The sequence below is a fragment of the Mchenga conophoros genome, linkage group LG8 (genome assembly GCF_057382185.1).
Source record: "Mchenga conophoros isolate Kocher_MC1m ecotype Shallow Benthic linkage group LG8, M_conophoros_male_GT1.1, whole genome shotgun sequence".
NCBI classification, from domain to species: domain Eukaryota; kingdom Metazoa; phylum Chordata; class Actinopteri; order Cichliformes; family Cichlidae; genus Mchenga; species Mchenga conophoros.
In genome coordinates this window covers 30,948,176-30,973,175 of record NC_140533.1, presented here as the reverse complement: position 1 = coordinate 30,973,175, position 25,000 = coordinate 30,948,176, and the positions used below count along the sequence as shown (strand labels likewise).

General features: G+C 44.4%; 2 protein-coding genes and 1 pseudogene across 4 annotated transcripts in view; 2 read left to right on the top strand and 1 right to left on the bottom strand.

The window, feature by feature from the left end:
* Positions 1 to 25,000, top strand: part of ankfn1a (ankyrin repeat and fibronectin type III domain containing 1a) — a 103,498-nt gene that overhangs the window by 39,695 nt on the left and 38,803 nt on the right. For both annotated transcript variants that reach the window (XM_085285613.1, XM_085285614.1), the window contains 2 exons: positions 4,836 to 5,034; positions 9,854 to 10,064. In XM_085285613.1, the coding sequence (XP_085141739.1) occupies positions 4,836 to 5,034; positions 9,854 to 10,064 (410 nt within the window). The remainder of the gene's footprint in view (positions 1 to 4,835; positions 5,035 to 9,853; positions 10,065 to 25,000) is intronic.
* Positions 10,348 to 16,256, top strand: LOC146569226 (uncharacterized). The gene is made up of 2 exons (XM_085283474.1): positions 10,348 to 10,622; positions 15,359 to 16,256. The coding sequence occupies exons 1-2, from the start codon at positions 10,348 to 10,350 to the stop codon at positions 16,110 to 16,112; spliced, it is 1,029 nt and encodes a 342-aa protein (XP_085139600.1). The 3' UTR covers positions 16,113 to 16,256.
* LOC146569225 (G2/M phase-specific E3 ubiquitin-protein ligase-like) lies at positions 17,333 to 24,278 on the bottom strand (annotated as a pseudogene). Its single transcript, XR_014893698.1, has 8 exons — positions 24,156 to 24,278; positions 23,463 to 23,956; positions 22,971 to 23,281; positions 22,752 to 22,859; positions 19,339 to 19,430; positions 18,804 to 18,976; positions 18,408 to 18,622; positions 17,333 to 18,116 (listed from the first exon to the last, which is right to left on the bottom strand). The product of XR_014893698.1 is annotated as a G2/M phase-specific E3 ubiquitin-protein ligase-like (transcript).

The following is a 25,000-nucleotide window of genomic DNA, read 5'->3' as shown; positions in this document are numbered from 1 at the left end:
CAAGTATCTCGGGGTCTTGTTCGCGAGTGATGGGAGAATGCGGAGATCGACAGACGGATTGGTGCGGCGGCTGCAGTGATGCGGACGCTGCACCGGTCCGTCGTGGTGAAGAGGGAGCTGAGTGTAAAAGTGAAGCTCTCAATTTACCGGTCTATCTACGTCCCTACCCTCACCTATGGCCACGAGCTGTGACCGAAAGAACGAGATCGCGGATACAAGCGGCGGAAATGAGCTTCCTCCGAAGGGTGGCTGGCCTCTCCCTTAGAGATAGGGTGAGAAGTTTGGCCATCCGGGAGGGGCTCAGAGTAGAGCAGCTGCTGCTCCACATCGAAAGGAGCCAGCTGAGGTGGTTCGGACATCTGACAAGGATGCCTCCTGGGCGCCTCCTGGGTGAGGTGTTCCAGGCATGTCCCACCGGGAGGAGGCCCCGGGGCAGACCCAGGACACGCTGGAGAGATTATATCTCTCGGCTGGCCTGGGAACGCCTTGGTGTTCCCCCGGATAAGCTGGAGGAGGTGGCTGGGGAGAGGGAGGTCTGGGCCTCTTTGCTTAGGCTGCTGCCCCTGCGACCCGGCCCCGGATGAAGATGGATGATTGGATGGATGTTTTCAGACTTGATGTTGCATAGTTTGTCCACCAGGGGGCACTCTGCAGCTTCCCTGTTGGCTACACAAATTTTTGGAATGCCAGGAAATCAACCAGCTGACCTGAACAGTGGGGAATGGTGTAAGCAAGTAAATAATAGAGCTGCTCATAATAAATGTTCAGGGAATCTCTTTGTTTCATGTCTGAAAGTAAACATTATTTTCTGTCAGCAGATTTCCAATATCAGTCAGGCCCCATTAGAAAGGCTCAGCATAAACACAGCCCACAGCTCAGTTGCAAACTTTGAGCCTGAATATAATTTAAACAGGTGAGTTATAAAAACATCCTCCCCTCTGCATTTGTTTTGAAGGAGGAAACATTTTGTCGTTTTACAAACAAGAATATAAGTGAAAGGTAAATAAAAAGTAGAGGATCAGTAACAGAGCCCTGTGGAGCTCCATGACCTTTAAAAACACGCTCCGTGACGACCTCTCTGGTTTCTGTTAGTCTGCTGGGTGGATACTGGATACCAGTCACAGCAGATGGCCCCGCCCCTCCCTGAGCCTGGTGCTGCCGGAGGTTTCTTCCTGTTAAAAGGGAGTTTTTCCTTCCCGCTGTCGCCAAGGTGCTGCTCATAGGGGGTCATATGATTGTTGTCTGTATGTATTATTGTAGGGTCGACCTTACAATATAAAGCACCGTGAGGCGACTGTGGTTGTGACTTTGCGCTGTATAAATAGATTGAATTGAATTGTATCCACAGAAATCCTGTGTGGGGTTTAAAACGCTCCAATGCTCATTATGTCCTGTTTTTTGAACAGCTGCTTTCAGCACATTACTTACTGTAAGCAGCTAATTCAGCTGCACATCCATTCTTAACCCCAAAGGAGGTTTGTTTCTTCTCCTGGTGTTGAAGCAGCTCCATGTCACACTACGCTGTCACTCGCTCTGTTAGTAATACATAACTAAAGTGAGTCTCCCACCTACAGGGGGTACGAAGGGGGAGACCAGAACGGGCTGTAAATGTGTGAGTCTGCTTTAGTGAGAAATGGTACCAGACCGAGCTGTCCACAGGAGAGCATGGTGACACTGGGTTTGTTAGGATGGGCGCTTGTTTGTATCATCTGCTCCTGAATGATTTCTGTGCTTCCCACATCCTGATGAAAGTTGTTGCTCTAAATGCCGCCACACTGAATCGTGTTAAATACGTGATGTTTGCCTCTGCTTTCCCCACAGTTTAGCGTTCAGCTCTTCATGTTTTAGAGGTTTGAAAATTAGATGTATTTTTTAATCCAGTCTCCCTTCCTTTGTGTTCGAGGCTGCAGGATTAAATCATGAGTCATTTTGCTAACAGCAGGTTTTTATGGCGAATTCATTAGCGGACTGATTACCTGCTATTCTAAACGACCGTCCTCGCCATCCTGCGAGCAAATTAAGCTCTGGTTTCAGACACAGAGCCGCCGAAGCCCATTTTCCCTCTGATGTGATGATTGTGACACACACGGTGCGGAGTAAGTGAGCCAATCAGCCACAGCGTGGCGGCTCAGCGAGGTCTTACTGGACTGAGGCCACGATGGTTGGGCACAGCGGCAGCTTTCATTGGGTACCAGCCGGGGGCGCCTCGCTGCAGGTGTGAAGAAGAAGAGTCAGGCAGTAATAAGAGAAAAGCTTGTGACGAGGCGACGCTGAGCTTAAATATGCATCAAACGGCGGACAGAGCGAGCTGACGTCACAGAATCATTATGATGATAACGACTGGAAAAGTGTTACAGCAAACATCTGGAGCAGCTGGAGGCGTCACATCATGCAGCTCTGTCAGACTCATGCACATGGGCTGAGTGGGGGTGTTACTTTCTGCTTCATCTTTTACATCATTTACTATCCAGCCACTTCATTAGGTACACCTGCTCAAACAATAATCAGCCAATCACAAGGCAGCATCAGTCTCTGAATCAGGGACTCTGAACACAGCACAACTGGGATTTTCCCACCAACCACCTCTGAGTCTACAAAGAAAAGTTCCAGGGAGCAGCAGCACGGTCAGAGGTCACTCCTGTCGGTGAGAACAGGAAGCTGAGCCTACGATTCACACAGACTCACAAACCCGGACACCGGAAGGTGGAGAAACACTTCCTGGTCCGATGAGCGTCGGCTGGTGGACATTGGTGGCACGGGTCCATCCTGCCCGTGTCAGCGGTTGCTGCTGACCAGGTCCGTCGACCACAGTGTCTCCAGCAGGAGCTCATCTCTGCTTTATGGAGACGAGCCCTCAGACGGCCTCCACAGTCACGGGTCCAACAGCTCTGGGAGGTGGAGGAACGGGACTGTCCTCATGGATGCAGCTGACAAATCTGCAGCTGATGTCGCGATGATGTGATGTAACCATGGACCAAAAGGAATGTTTCCAGTACTGTGTTGAATCTGTGAGTTAAAGCAGCTCTGAATGTTTCCTGTTTAAAAAATGTTGTTGTTGTTTTGCGTGCAGAGAGCAACGTGATGCAAAAGAAAAAAAGGCAAAAGCACAAACAGGTAAACGCCGAGTTTCTGGGCCTGAGCGGAGCCTGCTGCTCAACCCTGACAGGACTCAACGTGCTTCTCTTTTCCATTCAGGCTGAGCAGCGAGAGCAGCTTTTTCTTCTTTAGTTCCCTGCAGGAGCCGTTTGACAGTCTCCTCGTTTCAGTGACATGTTGAACTTATCCCGGCGTAATGCGGAGAGCGAGCGAGGGCCGGAGGCGACGGGAAGCCGTTTAGCTGCCTGATCAAAAACTGAATGGATTTTTTTGACAATGCGACGGCTGAAGGGGTTTCAAGCAGAGCAGGACCACTGACAGGTTGAAACTTTATACATGCTGCAGCCTTTTATAAAGGCTGAATATTCATTATCTTTAATCAAGTTTGACTCTTTATGCTTCCTGACCAGCTCCACGACAAGCTCACACCAGCTCCTCCTGGCTCATTTGTGGGAAATATAATTTGACAGTTTTCTGGTCAAAGATGGAGATTCGAGTAACAGACAGTTATTTTAATGAATTGAATCATGTTTGAGACTTAATGGAAGAGTCTCTGGATTATTTTCACCTGAGATAAACAAACGTGTTTATTGCCTCAAAGGAGCTTGCAAAGAAAAGCGTCTGGACTTCTTTAAGTTGCTTGAAGACGTTTCACCTCATCCGAGAAGCTTCTTCAGTTCTAAGGTCAAATGGTGGAGAGTCCCAGATATAACCTAGTGGGAGTTTCCCCCCACAGAGGGACAAAACGCCAAAACACAAACTTAACAATGTGGTGTATGCTGTACAGTGCAGCGAGGAATGCCCAGACCTCTACATTGGAGAGACCAAACAGCCACTTCACAAGCGCATGGCACAACACAGAAGAGCCACCTCCACAGGACAAGACTCAGCAGTCCATCTGCATCTTAAGGATAAAGGACACTCTTTGAGGATGCCAATGTTCACATTTTGGACAGAGAGGACAGATGGTTTGAAAGAGGAGTGAAAGAAGCATCTATGTCCACTGTGAGCGACCATCTTTGAACAGAGGCGGGGTTTACGACACCAACTCTCTGCCATCTATAATCCAGTTTTGAGATCCTTCCCAGACGCCTTAACGCCCACTCACATCCTGGGCCATCTGACCTCAGGAATTCGCATGATAAGGTGGGGCCAGGTTTCACAATGAACACACCCGAAACTCTGGCTGATTGGGACCCACACCCAGTTTCACACCTTGGCTCATGTGATTAGAGGATAATCAGGGGGTCCTTTTGTCCCTCTGTGGGGGGAAACTCCCACTAGGTTTATATCTGGGACTCTCCACCATTTGACCTTAGAACTGAAGAAGCTTCTTGGATGAGAGGTGAAACGTCTTCAAGTAACTTAAAGAAGTCCAGACGCTTTTCTTTGCAAGCTCCTTTGACTACGATGACCTGGATGACTGAGAACCTTCACAGACATGTTTATTGCCTCGACTTTTGCCGCGTGCTGTAAAACTGTGGACGTCCTCAGAGGTTCTGATTGGTGGTTTTGGCAGCTGCTTTAGGATCTAGTCTGTCAGCATTACTGATGTAAAGGATCCTCCAGCGACTGTGATGGTAACGGGTCCAGAGTAAGCAGTGGTTGCTCAGCATAACTCTGGTTCTATGAGGATGCCAAAGCTGTAATTAACATTTGATGACACATGTGATCCCTGTTTGTCTGTATCCGATGCTTTATCCCAACAGCTAACGTCGATCTTTGCATTTCCATCCCAGCAGACGCCTCCCGGGTGTTATGACGCAGCAGATGCAGAACCTACAGTTGTCCCAGACCAGGAAGTGCCCCGGCGGGCCGGCCTCCCCCAATGCCGCCAAGCGCCTCTACAGGAACCTGTCGGAGAAGCTGCGAGGAAGCACCTCCTCCTTCGAAGATGCCTACTTCTTTGGCAAGACGGATCGGCTCCGTAAAGCCTCGGTGAGTTCAGGCGCGCCTCGGTCACTGCATCACTTTACTTAGTTAACACGGCAGGTTTGTTTTAACTGCAGCACAGACGCTGGACATGAATCCTGCGGGGTTTGAACACAAAGAGCCGCACGAGGCCGATGTTACTCTGACAGTTCATCGCTCAAAAATCCATTTAAGCTAATGGTAAATGGTAAATGGCCTGTATTTGTATAGTGCTTTACACAGTCATCCACACATTCACACACTGGTGATGGCAGCTACATTGTAGCTACAGCCACCCTGGGGCGCACTGACTAATGCGTCCTCTTAGTCAGCCTCCAGCTTTAATTTGTGTCCTAATTAGCAGAAACTCATCCAGTCTTCATCAATGCAGCAAACAGGAAGTCTCTTTACGTCTTGGGATGAGTGTGAAAGTCAGCAGTGAAACTATCCTGTCACCGCATGGCTGAGTCTGTTTGCAGACGTGCTTTACGCTCACACAGCAAACAAGCTTCACATTTCAGCAGCTGGAAACTGTTTTCTGAATAAAAACACTAACATACGGCACAAAAACATGAATAAAGGTGTTTTAATCATCATTAATGTGTTCAGTTTTATTTACATAGCACCGAATTACAGGTAGCACAGGTGTCACAGCGCTGTTACGCTACAGTAACACAGAGAGCGTGCAGGCACTGATGTTCAGGTATTCGCTCAGATCGAGTCTTTAAAAAACTCCTGTATCCTGATCATGAAGCTGTGATAAACTCTCCACATGTTCATGTGATGCTTTTTTCTTGTGCTAATGTTGCCGTGGCGATGGCTGGCCTGACGGGGGAAACCCCGTCTCTGACAGAAGGATCGAGAAACGCGCTTCGCTAATTCTGTTACCGGCGATGTCGTCAGAGCCTCTGCTCTCGACTGTCGCGTCTTTCATCTGATCTCAGACCAGCATCGTAAAGACAGACTGTTCGTCACTCCACGGCTGCAGAGTTCGGTGAACTGAGAACGTGGAGTTACGTGCCTCACTCGAGGACACTGTGGACGCCGTCTTTGGTTTGTAGCAACACGCCATCTTTTCTCAGGCTCGTCTCTGTCTGCTGCCATCGTCGCCGCCTTCCTGCTGCCCTGCGAAACATTTGGTTGCGGCGACTCATCATGTGTGACAAGTGTTACATGTCATGTTGCACGCGCACTCTCTCTGCCACCCTGCTGACATTTACAAACCAGCCACAGCAGCAGACATGAAACAAAGAGGCAGACGGGGGAGGAAACAAAAGCCTCCAAGCACAGCGAGTACGAGTCGATCTGCAGAACTCTGCTCACGTTTAGGCTCACAGTCCAAATCTCCACCATCCGTGTTCATTCTGCAGGAGCCCAAACTCACAAAGACTTGCAGCAGATGGAGGGAGACAAATCCACAAAACACACACCAGGGTAAGGTTCTCCAAAACAAAGATAATAACCAACCCCAACAAAGTCCAAAAACCATCCAATGGGAGTCCAGTGTCCACAGAACAGCTGTGGCGAGTTCTCAAGGACGTCCCAAATCTGAGCTGTAAATTAGTATCAGCTGAACCAGTCGAGATAGTAAACCATACCAAACAAGTTCAAACCCATCTCTGGTGTAAACACAACACCAGGTTCAGAGTAACAAGTAGAAACAAAATCTGAATCCAGGATGACGGAAGCTCGTTCCCAAACTGCTGTGCAAGGGCTGCACCTGAAACTGTCTTTAGTTCTTAGAAGTTGAACCTCTGCTGCAGATTGTTCAGAGTCGTTCGGCAGCAGGAAAGCAAACCTCCAGGACTACATGAGACACTTTCAGTCCACACAACAAGTGTTTCACGATCGTGATCTAGTTTAAAACCACAACCATTGATCTTAATCCTAAAGACACCGACACGGACTGAAAAACTGTGACTGGTCCACCAGGCGAGTGTCCAGGAAACACATCCAAACCCAGTCACAGGTGACTGAATCCAGTCAAAGAGAGGTGGAAACATCACTAACAGAACTGAAGTGAGCCCAAACCGACACTGGTGATGTCGCCACTTCAAAACCTCAAAGCTGTTTCTAAATCCAGAAGCCTGATCCAACTTTGAACCAGGGCCCACGTCGCGTCTGATGGTCTGCAGCTCCACCTGCACCACCCGGCTCTGTGTTCTGTTAAAGGCTTTGTGGTTTCAGGAGGCATATCTCAGCGCGGCGCCGCCCTCAGCAATAACAGCCACGCAGCGGCCTGCAGGATGTTTCTCTGTTCACACGCTTTGTGATAAACCTGAAAGCAGCCGCCACGCTGTGGATGGTCGCTGCCGCCCTCTGTCAGCCTGACAAAGAACAAAAAGTTTCCGCTCGCTGCCATCACGTCGACAGAGACAAGCGAAGGAGGAGCCGTTTCCAGCCTGAGCAGAGAAACACTTTGTTCCCGTTTCATCAGCTTCCTCCTCGCTGCTTCTTTACTCTGTGAGGAGGAAACATTCAAAAAGTCGTTTCCAACACTCGGGTTTGACATGTGGTCTCTCTCTCATTCAGGTTAAACTGAAACATCGAGAAACGTAGTGCAAATACACTGAATACAACTTTGGTTATGCCACAATTATAAATAGATTACTGTGTAATTACAATACATTAGTGTAACTATCGTATAATTAGTGTAATATAAAGTGTAGTGATAATAAATGAAAAACACATAAACATCTTAGTACAGAGTTGCAATAAATAATTATAGTGTAATTATAAATATTGTATTTACATTATTTGTAATTAAATACAGTGAAATATTCTGTTTATATAAATATTATTACATTTTTATAATTACATTGTGACGTTAATAAATTAGTTTAATACAGTTTATGAAGAATTAGTTTAACTTTAGTTAAACATGAGAGCATGAGGCTGGGTCTGTAATTTCACTGCAGTTACATTGTAACTGACATACTGTAGTGTAATTACACTGCAGTATGATGAGTGTAATATGACGATGTGATTATAATATATGGCAAATACAGTATATTTATAATAATAATTACAGGAATGTTTAACTATAAAACCCATAAATAAGTAAAGTTTTAATATTCTGGCGTGATTGTTTTAAATTACAGTGCATTTATAAATGAATGGACTAATTAATCATTAGTTACAGTCATTCATGTTACATTATATTACAGTATTTTTTATGTCTACCAGTCTTATAATGAAATAAAGTGTGATTACTGTTGAGTACAAAGTATAAAGTACAAGTATGTAAAATTCTGAAGTATTTAAAGTAAAGTTTGAAGTTTGGTCAGTAAAGAAACATTTTTCCCTGAATAATAAAATTCTTCTTTTGCTGTTTACAAAAGATTAAATTAAAATAATAACAAAATAATCCAGTTCAGTGTGACTAAGTATGATAATAATACATGATAACTGCTCTATTTTAGTTTCTGCTGGTCAGTTTTTGACAGCTCGTCAGAATCCAGACTTTTCATTGCTGGTTGAATCCTGTCACCGATGGCAGATCTCAGGTCGCCACGGTTTCACTCGCTGTTTGTGAGCTCAGTGAGAACAGGCGGCTCGTTTCAGAGACGCTGAGCCGACGCTCGAGTGAGTCAGCAGACTACGTCCACACGTACCCGGGTATTTTCTATGCGTTTGCACCTTCTGTCCACACGTAAACGGCGTTTTCGGTCACTGAAAACGGAGATTTCTAAAAACGCCTGCCAGGGTGGATATTTTCGAAAACTCTGTTTTTGCATTTACGTGTGGACGAGGAAAACTCAGCGTCAAAGGTGTGCGCTTTTTTTGACGTCACACTGTGCGCCACGTTATTGTTTCGGTGAATGAATTTCTACAATACTGTTAATTCTACTCTCTGCAGTGTTTAAATGCTTACATACACACACAGTTACTGTCCGTCCACACATACGACTCGGTTCTGCTTCTATGCCCCAGCTTTGTTTACTTTTTCCCACCGAGGCTTCTAGACTTCTGATTGGCCAACATTTCTACACGGTTAAGAATATATCGCCACCTGTTGCTTTGGCATGTTCCTAGCAGCATTTTCCTTCATTTCTGCCTTTACGTGTGGACGGGGTTATTTTTGAAAATGAAAACGGAGATTTTCTGTTTTCAAAAATACCCGTGTACGTGTGGACGCAGCCTCAGAATCAGCAGATTAAAGAGTGAAAGTGACTCAAATCATCTCATCTCCACGTCAGCAAAAAGGTCGTTTTCAGCTGCTTCCTCTTTGAATAAAGTGTCATGTGACCTGAGCTCACCGACAGACTCACAGTCACACACACACAGTGTCTCGGCACAAACGTGGAGAGATCAGGAATCCTGAGGACGGCTCGTCTCACTGACGAAACTCCTGCACGCCTGTTCCCATGGTAACCACATGATCGTGCACACATGTCATACGTGTCCGTTTCACGCGGTGATGTCCCCGCGGCGCCTGAAAGGATGCTGCACGTGAGGTCTGAGGGGGATGAAGCAGCGCGGTGGGAGACGTACAGATGATCCGAGCAGCGGCGTTTTTTAAACTCGTGACACGTGGAAACTGAGAAATGTTATCTGTTCTTTAAAGATGTCAAACAGCTGCTGGAACATCTGGCGGCTGCTTAATGACATGATTGGTGTAAAGCGAGCGCCCAGAGAGCTCGGTGTTTCAGATACTATGGGCTCATGAACCATCAGGAAGCTCCGACTGTGGATCAGGAAACGCTGCCGTTCGATGGTTGTTGTTTAGCTTCCTGTTGTTTTGCTTGTTTTGGCTCCAGGTTTGTATGATCTTCACCTTTGGTTTGTGTCATAAAGTCACGTGACCACGTGTCCAGACTGGTAAAATGCTGGTTCTCACTTTCAGACGATGCAGGGCAGCGACTGCATCTTCGAGGCGGTGGAGCAGCAGGACCTGGACGCCGTGCAGATCCTTCTGTACCAGTGTTCGGCCGAGGAGCTGGACCTGAACACTCCCAACAGCCAGGGCCTGACGCCGCTCGACATCGCCATCATGACCAACAACACGCCCATCGCCAAGCTGCTGCTGAAAGCCGGCGGCAAGGAGAGCCCGCACTGTGAGTACGCCACATCAGGCAGGTTCGGCCCTGAAGCCAGACCGCAGCACACACAGCGTCCGAGTGTTGGTCTTTAAACGTGTCAGACTTCATGTTGTAAATCTGTGTCACAACCACCTGAAACGAAATCCGTCCCGCCGGGCCGTCACTTCGAAAGGTTGAAAGCGTGTCGAGTGCTGTGCTTCATCTGTGCGAGCACTCCAAGCGACGAGGCCAATTACAGCTCCACGAGCCGGGAGACTCCTCGGTCTTACCTCCGCGTCTTTATCAGCTGTCACGTCTGATGGAGTGTGCCCGCTTGACCTTTCAGTCTGACAGAAACCTCATTTACAGGCGAGCCGTCGTCCCGTCAACGCGGCTTGTCAGGAGGTCGCTCGGGTCAGATGTGGGCGTTTTGGGTTTTCGTGGCGTGCGACGCAGAAAACAGACGTTTGTGCCACTAAAAGAGTCGAGACCTGAAGCACGTCCTCCTGCAGCGGCGTTCACTCAACAACTCAGACGTGAAAAAGCCAACAGAGGCTTTCAGAAGACTGACGGAGTGTCGGTCGGCTCTTCCTGGTGAAACACTTCCAGAAACTCTTCACATAAAGAAATCGTTTATGCATAAACAGAAAGTACCAAAGAAACGGCTCCATCGTGCTGCTGATCGTTGTTACTGTTAGCAGCCTGTGGCCCCATCAGTAATCACTGCTAATTGGTTAATAACTGATTTGTAAACCAGCTGCTGGCAGATGTGTCGTTGGGTTGTTCTGTGGTTCAGAGCGCCGGGATCAGCGATTAAGCTTTAATTAAACCACAGCGACCTTTAGCAGCGCGCTACATAAAACATGATCGTTGCAGCTCTCAGGGGCTGCGGGTCGACAACAACCTGCAGGTCTGAAGAACAGCCCAGCTCTGTATGAGGTGCCGTAAGGGACATTATTACTGAAACGCTCTCACACACACAACTGAAACGCTCTCACACACACTACTGAAACGCTCTCACACACACTACTGAAACGCTCTCACACACTACTGAAATGCTCTCACACACACTACTGAAACGCTCTCTCACACACTACTGAAACGCTCTCACACACACTACTGAAACGCTCTCACACACTACTGAAACGCTCTCACACACACTACTGAAACGCTCTCACACACTACTGAAACGCTCTCACACACACTACTGAAACGCTCTCTCACACACTACTGAAACGCTCTCACACACACTACTGAAACGCTCTCTCACACACTACTGAAACGCTCTCACACACTACTGAAACGCTCTCACACACACTACTGAAACGCTCTCACACACTACTGAAACGCTCTCACACACACTACTGAAACGCTCTCTCACACACTACTGAAACGCTCTCACACACTACTGAAACGCTCTCACACACACTACTGAAACGCTCTCACACACTACTGAAACGCTCTCACACACACTACTGAAACGCTCTCTCACACACTACTGAAACGCTCTCTCACACACTACTGAAACGCTCTCTCACACACTACTGAAACGCTCTCACACACACTACTGAAACGCTCTCACACACACTACTGAAACGCTCTCACACACACTACTGAAATGCTCTCACACACACTACTGAAACGCTCTCACACACACTACTGAAACGCTCTCACACACACAACTGAAACGCTCTCTCACACACTACTGAAACGCTCTCACACACACTACTGAAACGCTCTCACACACACACAACTGAAACGCTCTCACACACACTACTGAAACGCTCTCACACACACACTACTGAAACGCTCTCTCACACACACAACTGAAACGCTCTCACACACACTACTGAAATGCTCTCACACACACTACTGAAACGCTCTCACACACACTACTGAAACGCTCTCACACACACAACTGAAACGCTCTCTCACACACTACTGAAACGCTCTCTCACACACTACTGAAACGCTCTCACACACACTACTGAAACGCTCTCTCACACACACAACTGAAACGCTCTCACACACACTACTGAAACGCTCTCACACACACTACTGAAACGCTCTCTCACACACTACTGAAACGCTCTCACACACACTACTGAAACGCTCTCACACACACTACTGAAACGCTCTCACACACACTACTGAAACGCTCTCACACACTACTGAAACGCTCTCACACACACTACTGAAACGCTCTCACACACACAACTGAAACGCTCTCTCACACACTACTGAAACGCTCTCTCACACACTACTGAAACGCTCTCACACACACTACTGAAACGCTCTCTCACACACACAACTGAAACGCTCTCACACACACTACTGAAACGCTCTCACACACACTACTGAAACGCTCTCACACACACTACTGAAACGCTCTCTCACACACACAACTGAAACGCTCTCACACACTACTGAAACGCTCTCATACACACTACTGAAACGCTCTCACACACACTACTGAAACGCTCTCACACACACTACTGAAACGCTCTCTCACACACACAACTGAAACGCTCTCACACACTACTGAAACGCTCTCACACACACAACTGAAACGCTCTCACACACACTACTGAAACGCTCTCACACACACTACTGAAACGCTCTCTCACACACACTACTGAAACGCTCTCTCACACACTACTGAAACGCTCTCACACACACAACTGAAACGCTCTCACACACACAACTGAAACGCTCTCACACACACTACTGAAATGCTCTCACACACACTACTGAAACGCTCTCACACACACTACTGAAACGCTCTCTCACACACTACTGAAACGCTCTCACACACACAACTGAAACGCTCTCTCACACACTACTGAAATGCTCTCACACACACTACTGAAATGCTCTCACACACACTACTGAAACGCTCTCACACACACAACTGAAACGCTCACACACACACTACTGAAACGCTCTCTCACACACACAACTGAAACGCTCACACACACACTACTGAAACGCTCTCACACACACTACTGAAACGCTCTCTCACACACAACTGAAACGCTCTCACACACACTACTGAAACGCTCTCACACACACAACTGAAACGCTCTCACACACACTACTGAAACGCTCTCTCACACACAACTGAAACGCTCTCACACACACTACTGAAACGCTCTCTCACACACAACTGAAACGCTCACACACACACTACTGAAACGCTCTCACACACACTACTGAAACGCTCTCTCACACACAACTGAAACGCTCTCACACACACTACTGAAACGCTCTCACACACACAACTGAAACGCTCTCACACACACTACTGAAACGCTCTCACACACACTACTGAAACGCTCTCACACACACTACTGAAATTTTACCTCTCACACACACTACTGAAACGCTCTCACACACACTACTGAAACGCTCTCACACACACAACTGAAACGCTCTCACACACACAACTGAAACGCTCTCTCACACACAACTGAAACGCTCTCACACACACTACTGAAACGCTCTCACACACACAACTGAAACGCTCTCACACACACTACTGAAACGCTCTCACACACACTACTGAAATTTTACCTCTCACACACACTACTGAAACGCTCTCACACACACTACTGAAACGCTCTCACACACACTACTGAAACGCTCTCACACACACTACTGAAACGCTCTCACACACACTACTGAAATTTTACCTCTCACACACACTACTGAAACGCTCTCACACACACTACTGAAACACTCTCACACACACTACTGAAACGCTCTCACACACACTACTGAAACGCTCTCACACACACTAATGAAAACCAAGAGGATTTCAATTGAACAGGAAGGCATTTTAGCTGCACAGGAAGGTGAGGAAAAACAAATAACACATTAATGCACAGCTAACACCGCGGTGACATCTACAACAGTCTGTTAGAGGTATAATTGAAAAATCTTTTGCCTTCATCAGTGACTATCCAAACATTGTTGTAGGGTAGCAGCCTATTGCAACAAGTCGGGGCATCCTGGCTATGCTAGCTGCCCGTATAATCTGGAAAGACTGTGTCTGACAGTACCTCATCTACAATGAAATTACATCAGATCCTTGTCATTTTTTACATACTTTCTTTGTTTTTTGAGGTGAGAACCAATGAAGAAGATGTTGAAAGATTTTTTACTTGTGCTCTGCAATGTATTGGGGCGCTCCAAAATGAAAATTCGGACAATATCAGACAAGAGCGGCTTTATAGAGAGCTAGATGATCATACACGAACTCTATCAGAATTTCTTGCTGCTGTATCTCGATATGATCCCAATAATAGGGTTGCCTCCAACCTACTACAATCCTTGTATAGATGCTTTTGCAGCTTGCTAGATGAATATGATGCTAGACAGAGATCTGCTTATGTGACCCACAGATTGTTACCCCCAACCACCTTGAGTGGTCATCCAGGTCGGCCACGATACACTATATCTGCTGAACAGATTTCTCACTTTGTTTCCATTGGTATGACATGGCAGAGAATTGCATCATGCTTTGGAATAAGTCGAAGAACCCTGTACAGACACAGACAAACTTTGGGAGTTGAGCCATTAAGCTATGTGGATATTTCAAATCAAGAACTGAATGGCCTTGTGACGGATATCCTACAGAACACTCCAAATGCAGGGGAAGTATACATTCTTGGAAGTCTGAGATCTCGTGGCTTAAGAGTTCAACGTTGGAGGGTCAGACAAAGTCTACAGGAAGTGGATCCTATTGGACGTGCATTTAGACGTCGTCATGCGATAAGGCGAAGGATCTATAGTGTTCAGGCCCCCAACCACTTATGGTAAGTTCACTGGTTTGAAACAAATGATCAGGCCTTGTGTTTAAAAGTATTAACACAATACATCAAAATTAATGGTCCTTCATTCAAAACATTACTGAAGTTAATCTATATGATCAGCATAAGATAATAATAATAAAAAAATAACAATAACCAAAAAAACTGAAATTGATATAAGTATGTTAAATATTTGGGGGATTCATAGTACATCAATTTAGATGTTGTCTAATGTATATACTGTTGAGTTGTTTAATCCTTTATTTCACATCACAATTTTAATCTCTAACATCAATTGTGCCAGGTAAACGTAGTGTGGAAAAAGACATTTTATGCCACTGTGTGTATGTGTGTGCACGTGTGTGTGTGTGTGAGAGAGAGAGAGAGGTGTGCTGTTGTTGAAGTAAATGTACAAAATGAAACCTCTAGTTTTTGTTTAAGTACAGAGTCAGGAATTCACTACTAAATAATATGAACAAACATATGGAACTGTAGTAATGCTTTCTGATCTCTCAACAGGCATTTTGACGGCAACCACAAGTTGATTAGATGGCGCTTGGTCCTGCATGGCTGTGTTGATGGCTTCAGCCGAACTATCATATACTTACGTTGCTTATCCAATAACAGAGCCTCAAGTGTCTTGTCATTATTTTTGGAAGGAATACAAAACTTTGGTTTGCCCTTAAGGGTCAGGTGTGATCATGGTATGGAAAATATACAGGTTGCTCGTTTTATGTTACAGAGAAGAGGAGTAGGCAGTGTTATTACAGGTGTTTCAGTACATAACCAAAGAATTGAAAGACTGTGGGCAGAACTCAACAGAGTTGTATCAAGACACTTTATAAATATCTTTAACTTTATGGAAGAACAGGGTATGTTGGATTCACTGAATGAGCTACATCTTTTTTGTCTGCATTATGTTTATTTGCCAAGGATTGAAAGAGCATTAACAGAATTTGTCAATCAGTGGAACAACCATGGTCTCTCTACACAAGGAGGACAGACCCCTCTTCAGCTGTGGCATACAGGTGTCACAAACAATGTGGGAATCCTGTCGTTTATAAATGACATTTTTCATGTTGATAACTATTATGGCGTTGATGAAGAAGGGCCATTACCAGAACTTCAAACAAACAATAATGTCAATATTCCAGCTATTGACATCAACATAAATGAGACTGCAATGAACATAATTCAACAAGTGAATCCATTAGAAAATGATGGAAATCATGGAATAGATGTGTTTTCTTCACTTTTACACCTTCTACATTAGTGATGGGATTTCCGGCTCTTTTTAGAGATCCGGCTCTTTCGGTTCGGCTCACTAAAAAGAGCCGGCTCTTTCGGCTCCGAACCGGCTCTTCAGGTTGTTTTGTTGCTTTAATTAATTTATTATTAACAATAATATAAAATTATGCACAAAAGGAATTACTAACATAAAAACAAGTGGTTTTATTTATATATGTTTATATATAAATATATGCGGTGGCCCCTAGAGACAAAACACGTACAAACTCCAAAACACATTTCTAGCATGAACTGAACTTCCAAAGCCGAGCTACTAGATCACTTAAATTACACAATTGAAAGCATGTGTGTATTGTTTGTGTATTTATACACAGGCACTCATATATATATTCAAATAATTTAAAAAAAAGTTCATTTACCTGTTATTACCACACACCAAATCCGGTCGTTGGTACTTGCTGGCTTGTGTAGCCACAAGATAACAAAGGCTCAACACTGCGCCCAGCATCCTGGAGCACTTCTGTTGTCTTTTGTACGTGTTTTGAGTTTTTATGTGCTTCTGAGTTTTTACGTGCTTCAGAGTTTGTACGTGTTTTTACGTGTTTTGGAGTTTTTACGTGTTTTGGAGTTTGTACGTGTTTTTACGTGTTTTGGAGTTTGTACATGCTTCAGAGTTCGTACGTGATTTGAAGTTTGTATGTGCTTTGTCTCTAGGGGCCACCGTAAATATACTTTTATTTATTCACTCCACATAAAATGTAATAAATAAATCATATAATACAAAAATCAACTATTCACATTTCAAGTTTTAACTATTTAAATTTTCAGCTTTTTCCTTTCACAAATTTAAAGTGAAAAGAACACAAAACACTGCAAACCACAACACAATTAAATATAAATTATAATATGAAAACAAAAAGAACATGCATATTCTCTGTCATATGGACCTGCATGAATAAACTTTCTGAATCCTTTATCATCTGCAACTGAAAATAGTTGTGGATGATTACTATACCTTTCTAATGTTGTTGTCCCTGCCTCTCTTTCTCTCTCTCTGGCTCTGTTCCTGTGCTACTGAGTGTAACTACCGCCCCTCCCCCCTCTGCCCAGCGTAAAGCACAAGGCCCGCGTGCAGAGTGAAGCGGAAAAAAAGTGCGAGAGAGAGGCTGAGAGAAAGAAAAAAAAAAAAGAAAACCCACGTGACGGCTCGCGATAAGGAGCCGGCTCGCGTCGTTCACGTCAAAGAGCCGGCTCTAAGAGCCATTTCGTTCGCGAACGACCCATCACTATTCTACATTAAATAAAATATTTTGCAAAAAATAAAAAAAATATATATAAAAAAAACATTTCAGAAAACATATGTGATCGAAACTAACATATTGAAACCATTTTCTTTAAAATGATAAAATGACAGCTCTGTTGTCAAACAGAAACTGACACAGGCAGAAGAATAAACAGACACAAAGACAACCAAATCAAAAACCGATGGACATACACATGAAATGAGTAAAGTGACACAAATTTTGTATATTCAAACTCAACAATCTAAATTAACTTCTGACGTGCTGTTAAACAATTGGTATCTACCTGTATGAATCCTGAAGAACAATCACTTCTTGTCAAATTGATGTCTTAAAACATCAATTTGACTGAGGCAGGTAAATTTGGAAATATTAAAACCTTAACAAGTTAATACTCAATACTCACTTTGAATCAAAAGAGAGACCAATACAAAAGAGAAACACGCAAACTCCTCCAGCATAATGTGTTCATACCCTGCCAAAACCGTAAGTGTTACCTAATGCAAAATCAAACTTCTCCTTGAACAGCTGGTATGAAACATGCAGTGGCAGCCTAATGCAGTTAACACACGTGTTGGCAAGAGGGAAAATTGGTGTAGAAGAGAAGTCACCGTCTCCTCTATGAATGAACTCAATCGAGGGTGCTGGGGAAAAGCCAATAGGTGGCACCGCAGTTGCTCCAGTTGCAAAGGCCAATATCTTCTGTAATTTGGAAGGTCCTTCTTCTTCTGCATAAAACAGAGAAGGAAAAAAGTGTTAAAAGGTTATTTCATTTGGCCAACATAAATTGTCAGTGAGTACTAATCTAAAGCAAGAATCTTAATGACTGTTATTGCAATGACTATAGAGCATTCTTTTCATCTTTCAATAGTCTCAAAGAACTATGTAAAAATGTTACTACAACCAAGAGGGTAATGTGGTGTTATTGTTATATGAGTATGTTATTTAAAATAAAGATTTCAGAAAAGCTAACCTATAAATCGTTACATCTATTTATTGTGCACTAAAGTGACAATTACCTTCTGCATCTTGGAGATAGTCTCTCCAGAAGGTAACAACCATCTCCTCAGCAGCTCTTCTGTTGCTTCCTTCTGGAGATAGATGAATGTTGAAAAGATCATCCACCTGGTCAGCAGTCAGCATATGTGGCTCATAGCAGAACAGAGGGCGAAAACTGTCTGGATGCCTCCTCATTTTCTCGAGAACCCCAAGAGTTTTCAGACCTTCACAAAATCTGGATAAACAGCACAAAGAAATTTTATTCAATAATTCTGCAATTTCATGCTTCTAAGTTAATTGTATATTATCAATTTGGCACAATCAGTTATACTAGGTTATTAACTGGCCATTTTGATTAATAGGTAAGATTTTTATCACATTTTAATTAATCTGAAAAACACAGAATACCAAAATACCTTTGAAATGGACCTTGAACCCTGTGGATGACCTGAAACATGACAATATCATGTACCAGCAGATCCCTGTCTCTTAGTGAACGCATAGGCCTCAGGCATCCTGCATTGGCCAAGTAATCAAGCAGAGGTTCTTTTGACTTTTCAAGGTCCTCAAGGGTTGTACTTTGAGATATCTAGCATCACAAAGAGCAGAGGAAGGGCTTGTTATGGAAGTTACTCAGTAGTCTTATAACCTATTAGAAGGAACCCAGCCACCAGTGGTCTACACAATCACAATATGCCCGCGCGTACATTGAAAGTCAAATGACTACACATATTTTTTTAATATGTTTACAATGTGCTTAAAAAAATGAGAAAATATACTCTTTCGTCTACCCTTATCTACTGAATCTTAGTTTAATATAGCAGCAAAATATAAAAACTTGGCATTCAGCAATGGCCAGACTGATCCGGATAAACATTCCCTGCAAAAGAAAACTGGAACACAAACTATTTTCAATTCACTATAAGATTTATAAAATAAATATATAGAGACCTTTCGGACTTTTTCAAAGAGTTCCAGGTCAGCTATGTCTTCCAGGGCTGGATTTGCTGAATTTCCAACCAGAAGGGAAAATTAAGAACATACTTAAGATGGCGGCGCGCACAGACGCAGCGGCCCGGAGCTCCTACACTTTTGCACTTTTGGTGGTACTGTGTATTATTTCACACAGTCTGGGGTTACTTCAATACAACAGAGATGATCTACTACAACTAAGCCGTGGAGATCTTCAACTAACATCCGAGTATCTCATCCCCCCGGAGATCGTTAAGCAACCCCCGGGGCTACCCGCAACAGCAAGCCGCAGGAGGAGACGTTGCGATCGGAGGCAGAAGAGAGGCAAGCGGGGAGGCCTGTGGGCACGGCTAAAGACTAGTCCGTTTAAACCACCACTCCCGATCATATTCCTCTCCAACGCCCGTTCAATCCGTTACAAACTGGATGAAATACGACTGCAGATCGCCACTCGACGGACTTTTAATAACTGTTCGTGCATGATTTTCACTGAAACCTGGCTGGACAGCGCCATTCCCGATGCGGCTATCGATTTAGCAGGCCGCACCGCCTATCGAGCCGACAGGTCTGCGGACTCGGGTAAGAAGACTGGCGGGGGGCTGTGCATCTATATTAACAACCTTTGGTGCACGAACGTCACGGTAACGGAAAGACTGTGCAGTACAGAGGTAGAACTGTTGGTGTTAAAGTGCCGTCCATTCTATCTCCCTCGGGAATTTTCTGCCGTTTACATCTGCGCTGTTTACATTCCACCAGATGCTAATGCTAAGCTAGCGTTAGCACAATTGAGCAGCAGCATCAATAACAGCCTGGTAGCACACCCGGACAGTGTCTTTATTGCGGCTGGGGATTTTAACCACGCGGACCTGAAATCTGTACTTCACAATTTCCACCGTAATGTGAAGTGTGCTACCAGAGGAGATAGAACGTTGGACCAGGTGTACACCAACATGGCGAATGCGTACAGACCCCAGGCTTATCCCCACCTGGGTCTGTCAGACCATCTCTCCCTTCTGCTACACCCAATATACACACAAAAGATCAAGAGCACTGGGATTACAACCAAAACCGTGAGAACATGGCCGCAGGATGCTATTCCGATGCTTCAGGACTGTTTCCACTGCACAGACTGGGATGTATTCAAGGTGCAGGACACTGACAATCGTGTCGCATTGGACAGTTACACCTCCACTGTCTTGGACTACATCTGTTTCTGTGTGGACAATGTAACAACTTGGAAACGATTCCGTGTGTTCCCTAATAATCCACCCTGGATGACACACGGAGTTCAACAACTTATTCGAACAAGGAACAACGCTTTCAAATCCGGGGACCAGGAGGCATACAGTGCTGCCAGGGCCAACCTGAGAAGAGGCATCAAGACTGCCAAGCAGCAGCACAGGAGGCGTATCGAGGCCAGGTTTGAGAACAACACAAACCCAAGGCAGGTCTGGGAGGGCATCAGGGCTATCACGGACTACAAAAGAAGAACACCATCACCCTCAGCCGACAGTTCTACTCTGGCTGAGGATCTAAATCTCTTTTATGCCCGTTTTGATAGGGAGAACACCGACCCTGTCCTGTCCCCTCTCCCCTCAACCGACCCTGCTCCGGTCCTGAGCACTCATGAGCTGAGGCGTGTGTTCCGGAGCATTAACACCAGGAAGGCGGCCGGGCCAGATGGAGTGCTGGGCCGGGTGCTAAAAGACTGTGCTGCGGACCTGGCGGACGTCTTCACCTCTATATATAACACCTCGTTGTCCTGTTCACTGGTACCATCCTGTTTCAAAGCAGCAACCATCGTTCCCATCCCAAAACAGTCAAATGTCACATGTCTGAACGATTTCAGACCTGTGGCACTCACCCCCATTCCCGCCAAATGCCTGGAGAGACTGGTCATTAAACACATCAGAGCTGCTTTTCCACCATCCCTGGACTCGCACCAGTTTGCATACAGGGAGAACCGGTCAACCGAGGATGCGATCGCCACAGTGCTGCACACATTACTGAAGCACTTGGAACACAGGAACACCTATGCACGGCTCCTCTTTGTAGACTACAGCTCGGCTTTTAATACCATCCGGCCATACAAACTACGTCCCAAACTCCACCAACTGGGACTTAACTCCTCTCTGTGCAACTGGATTGTGGACTTCCTCACTAACCGTAGACAGAGTGTCAGAGTGGGTAAGAACACCTCTTCCACCCTTGTGGTCAACACCGGTGCCCCTCAGGGGTGTGTTCTGAGCCCTCTGCTATACACTCTCTTCACCCATGACTGTATTTCCTCCTGCGCGTCCAATCTCATTGTTAAGTTTGCAGATGACACCACAGTGCTCGGACTTATGTCCAACAATGATGAGACAAACTATAGGACAGAGGTGCAACAACTAGAGTCATGGTGCCACGACAATAACTTGGTCTTAAACACCAAAAAGACCAAGGAGATCATTGTAGATTTCCGGAAGAGGGGTCATAACAACCATCTGCCTCTCTTCATTGGCAGTGAGGCGGTGGAGAGGGTGAGCAGTTTTAAATTCTTGGGGGTAACTGTGACCGAGGACCTGTCCTGGGGCAACCATATCACCTCAGTTGCACGGAAGGCCCAACAGCGCCTCTACTACCTGAGGAGACTGCGGAGCGCACACATTCCCAGATCTCTGATGTTGAACTTCTACAACTGTGCCATCAGCAGCGTTCTGACGTATGGATTTCTAGTGTGGTTCCCCAGCTGCACCAAGGCCGATCAGCAAGCACTCCAGCGGGTGGTGAAAGAAGCTGGCAGAATTATTGGAACAAGTCTGCCAGAGATCAGTAATATCTTCCCCACTCGCTGTCTGAGGAGGGTGCACAGTATCCTGCGGGACCAACATCACCCTGCGCGCCACCTTTTCCATCTGCTGCCCTCAGGGAGAAGGTACAGGTCTATACAGGCCAGAACATCCAGACTGGCCAACAGCCTGTATCCACAGGCTGTGAGGCTCCTGAACTCTCTGCCCCCCTCTCACGGACAATAACCATATCCAACTTCTTAATAGCAATGAACTGGTCTGCATTGGTGCATCATATCTTTATTCTCTTCCCCCTCCTGCCCCCCCCTCTTTCTTAAATAGATAACTATCATATCTGATATCATATCTCACAGTACAATAATATTGAATGGGTTGCATTGTTGTATTTTGTCATGTTTCTCAGGTCTTTGTCTGAATTTCTACGAACATTATTGCTAAGGATTGTCTTATTGCATTGGAGTCACACTGGGTTAAATATGTACACTTGGGTTTTAAGGGGTATTTATTATTTTCTTCTTTTTTTTGGGTTGTATGGAAGCCCCAAACGCAATTTCATTGTTCTTGACAATGACAATAAATAAATAAATACTAAAAAAATACTAAAATACTAAAATACTGTTGGTGACAGAAAGTTAGGTGGTGGACCACCATGTACCAAGCTCACTGCAATGGCTCTCCCAGAGATGTAGTACCAGTCCCCTCTGAGAGCTGCAAAGCAACAGAATAAAAGGAAAAGCAAAATTGTCAGTAATGTTGCCTGTAAAAATAAATATCAGTTAAACAGTTCCCACTATTAATCTTAGAAAAATAGGTAATTACCAGTACTGTCAAGAGCCAAGTTCTTGCAGTTTTCTTTCCCCTCAAACATGGCTGACCTGGCAATGGTGTCCATCAATAGTCTCAAGAATTCCCTCCTTGGCCCACCTAAATCAACCCCTTCCTCATTTTTCCCCATATCATCTGAGAATTTCACACAGATCATCAAGTTGGGATCATAAGATAGCCTTTGAAAACCACGCAAGGCTCCCTCCCACACAGCAGAGCGATTTATATTAAATTTGCACTGCTGTTTTGTGCTAATTTTGCTTGATAGTTCCAGCAGTATCTCTTGAACAGGGACTTTTTCTGCACTAAAAAAATAAAATAAAACAGAAAATAAAATATATCAGCCATGTAGTCATGTTACAGAATTTGAGAATATGTGTCACACTGATCATAGAGAGTTAAAGCTTTAAAGGTTTATATTGATTTGACAATTCTGGAAAGCCCAAATTATGTCTCAAACTCAAATTCTGTATGTTTGTTACTCACATCTGATTCTCCAAGCTCGCAATTATAGCTTGATTTAAATCCTCATCATCTGAAGAATCGCCAGAAAGCGATGCCACGAGAGTTAAATATGAAGAATAATCTTCATCATTAACGCTCATGGCAGGGATGTCTTCACTTCTTGCATTGAAATCTCTGCTGTGACTGCTTGTGCTAGGTTTGTCATCACTTCTTGCCATGTAGCCTTCATCACAAATGCTGTTCCCATCACTTCCTTGCTTTGCCCGTTGCCTTTTACCAACACTCCTTCGAATACAGTTGGTCCCAGTATCATCTTCTTCATCACTGCTAGTGCCAGGGTTATCACCTTTAACATGACTTCTTAACCTTGTAGTGACTTGGCTGCTCATGTCTTGTTGGATTTTTGAACTATCAACTTCAAAACAATCATTGTCACTGTCCTTATCAGTTGCACAACTGCTTAATGCTGATTTGGAGCTGATGTGGGAAGGATCTTTGTCTTCATCTGATTCACTCTTCAACAGAAAAAGACCAAAAACATATATCAAAAGCAAGTAATTATAGCTTATCTTAAAAAGATTAAAATAAGAAATATCCATATTGATTGCTCCCAAACACTTGTTTTAAATAAATATATTCTATTTTGCTAGAAGCCCAATTGTTGACATGTTTTTTCCCAAATCATGATTACTTTTCATTCTTTTAGTAACTTACTAAAAGTGTCCTTGATGGCCTTACATAGAGGGCTTTGGTTTTAAAAACCTTTAGGATCAGCATCCCATTCAGCTCCTGACCAACTTGGAGCTTTGGAGACACCAGCTTATTGCCACAAGCCATTAGAAACTCGAGGCTACAAAAAATAAATAGGGACAACAGCAATTGCTAATTAGTTAAACATTTTAAGTATTAGTTAAATATTTTATTATATATTGTTCTGTTTGTGTGTATGCTTTTATGACTTAAATTCTACTGGTATAGTCATATGTTTTTATAATGATGAATAATATTTTAAACTTCTTTACTTTGGTATATTATCTTTAAGTACAAGTCATTACATGAATACACACAGTAACAATAAACAATAGTATTTTACCTGACATCCTCTGGAATGCGTTCACCAAAGCTTTCCTTGATGTGTTTCACGACAGTTTGGTTGTCCCAGGTCTTCTGGAATTCAAAAGCACTGAGGATGTGCCCATGTTTGTGTAACCATAATTTTGAACCTTGTTTGCACACTACTCCCCATGATGGAGTTGGAAGTAGTATAACATCTTTGTTGAAATGGTCATGCTGCTTGGCCATAGCTCTGAAATATAAATATTAGATACCATAAACAACAGCAAGTGATAACTAATAATACTGAGATGCAGACAGCAGAACACTATCCAAACCCCTACACAGAATGCTTTCATAGACAAAATTGTTGTAGTTAGGCAAACATAAGGGTTAATTTTGTATACTTTTTTTTATACTTTTCCGAGAATACGTGCTTCTTTTGTGGTTCGGACTCCTTCTGACATTTCTTTGGAGGTGGAGGAAAACCAAAGTAATTGCTTAAA

Excerpts from the sequence above, each read along its gene's own strand:
- LOC146569226 (XM_085283474.1), top strand. The coding sequence starts at position 10,348 with ATGGAGTGTGCCCGCTTGACCTTTCAGTCTGACAGAAACCTCATTTAC. Across the intron at positions 10,623-15,358 it reads GTGTCGGTCGGCTCTTCCTG|GCATTTTGACGGCAACCACA; the intron begins GTGAAACACTTC and ends ATCTCTCAACAG.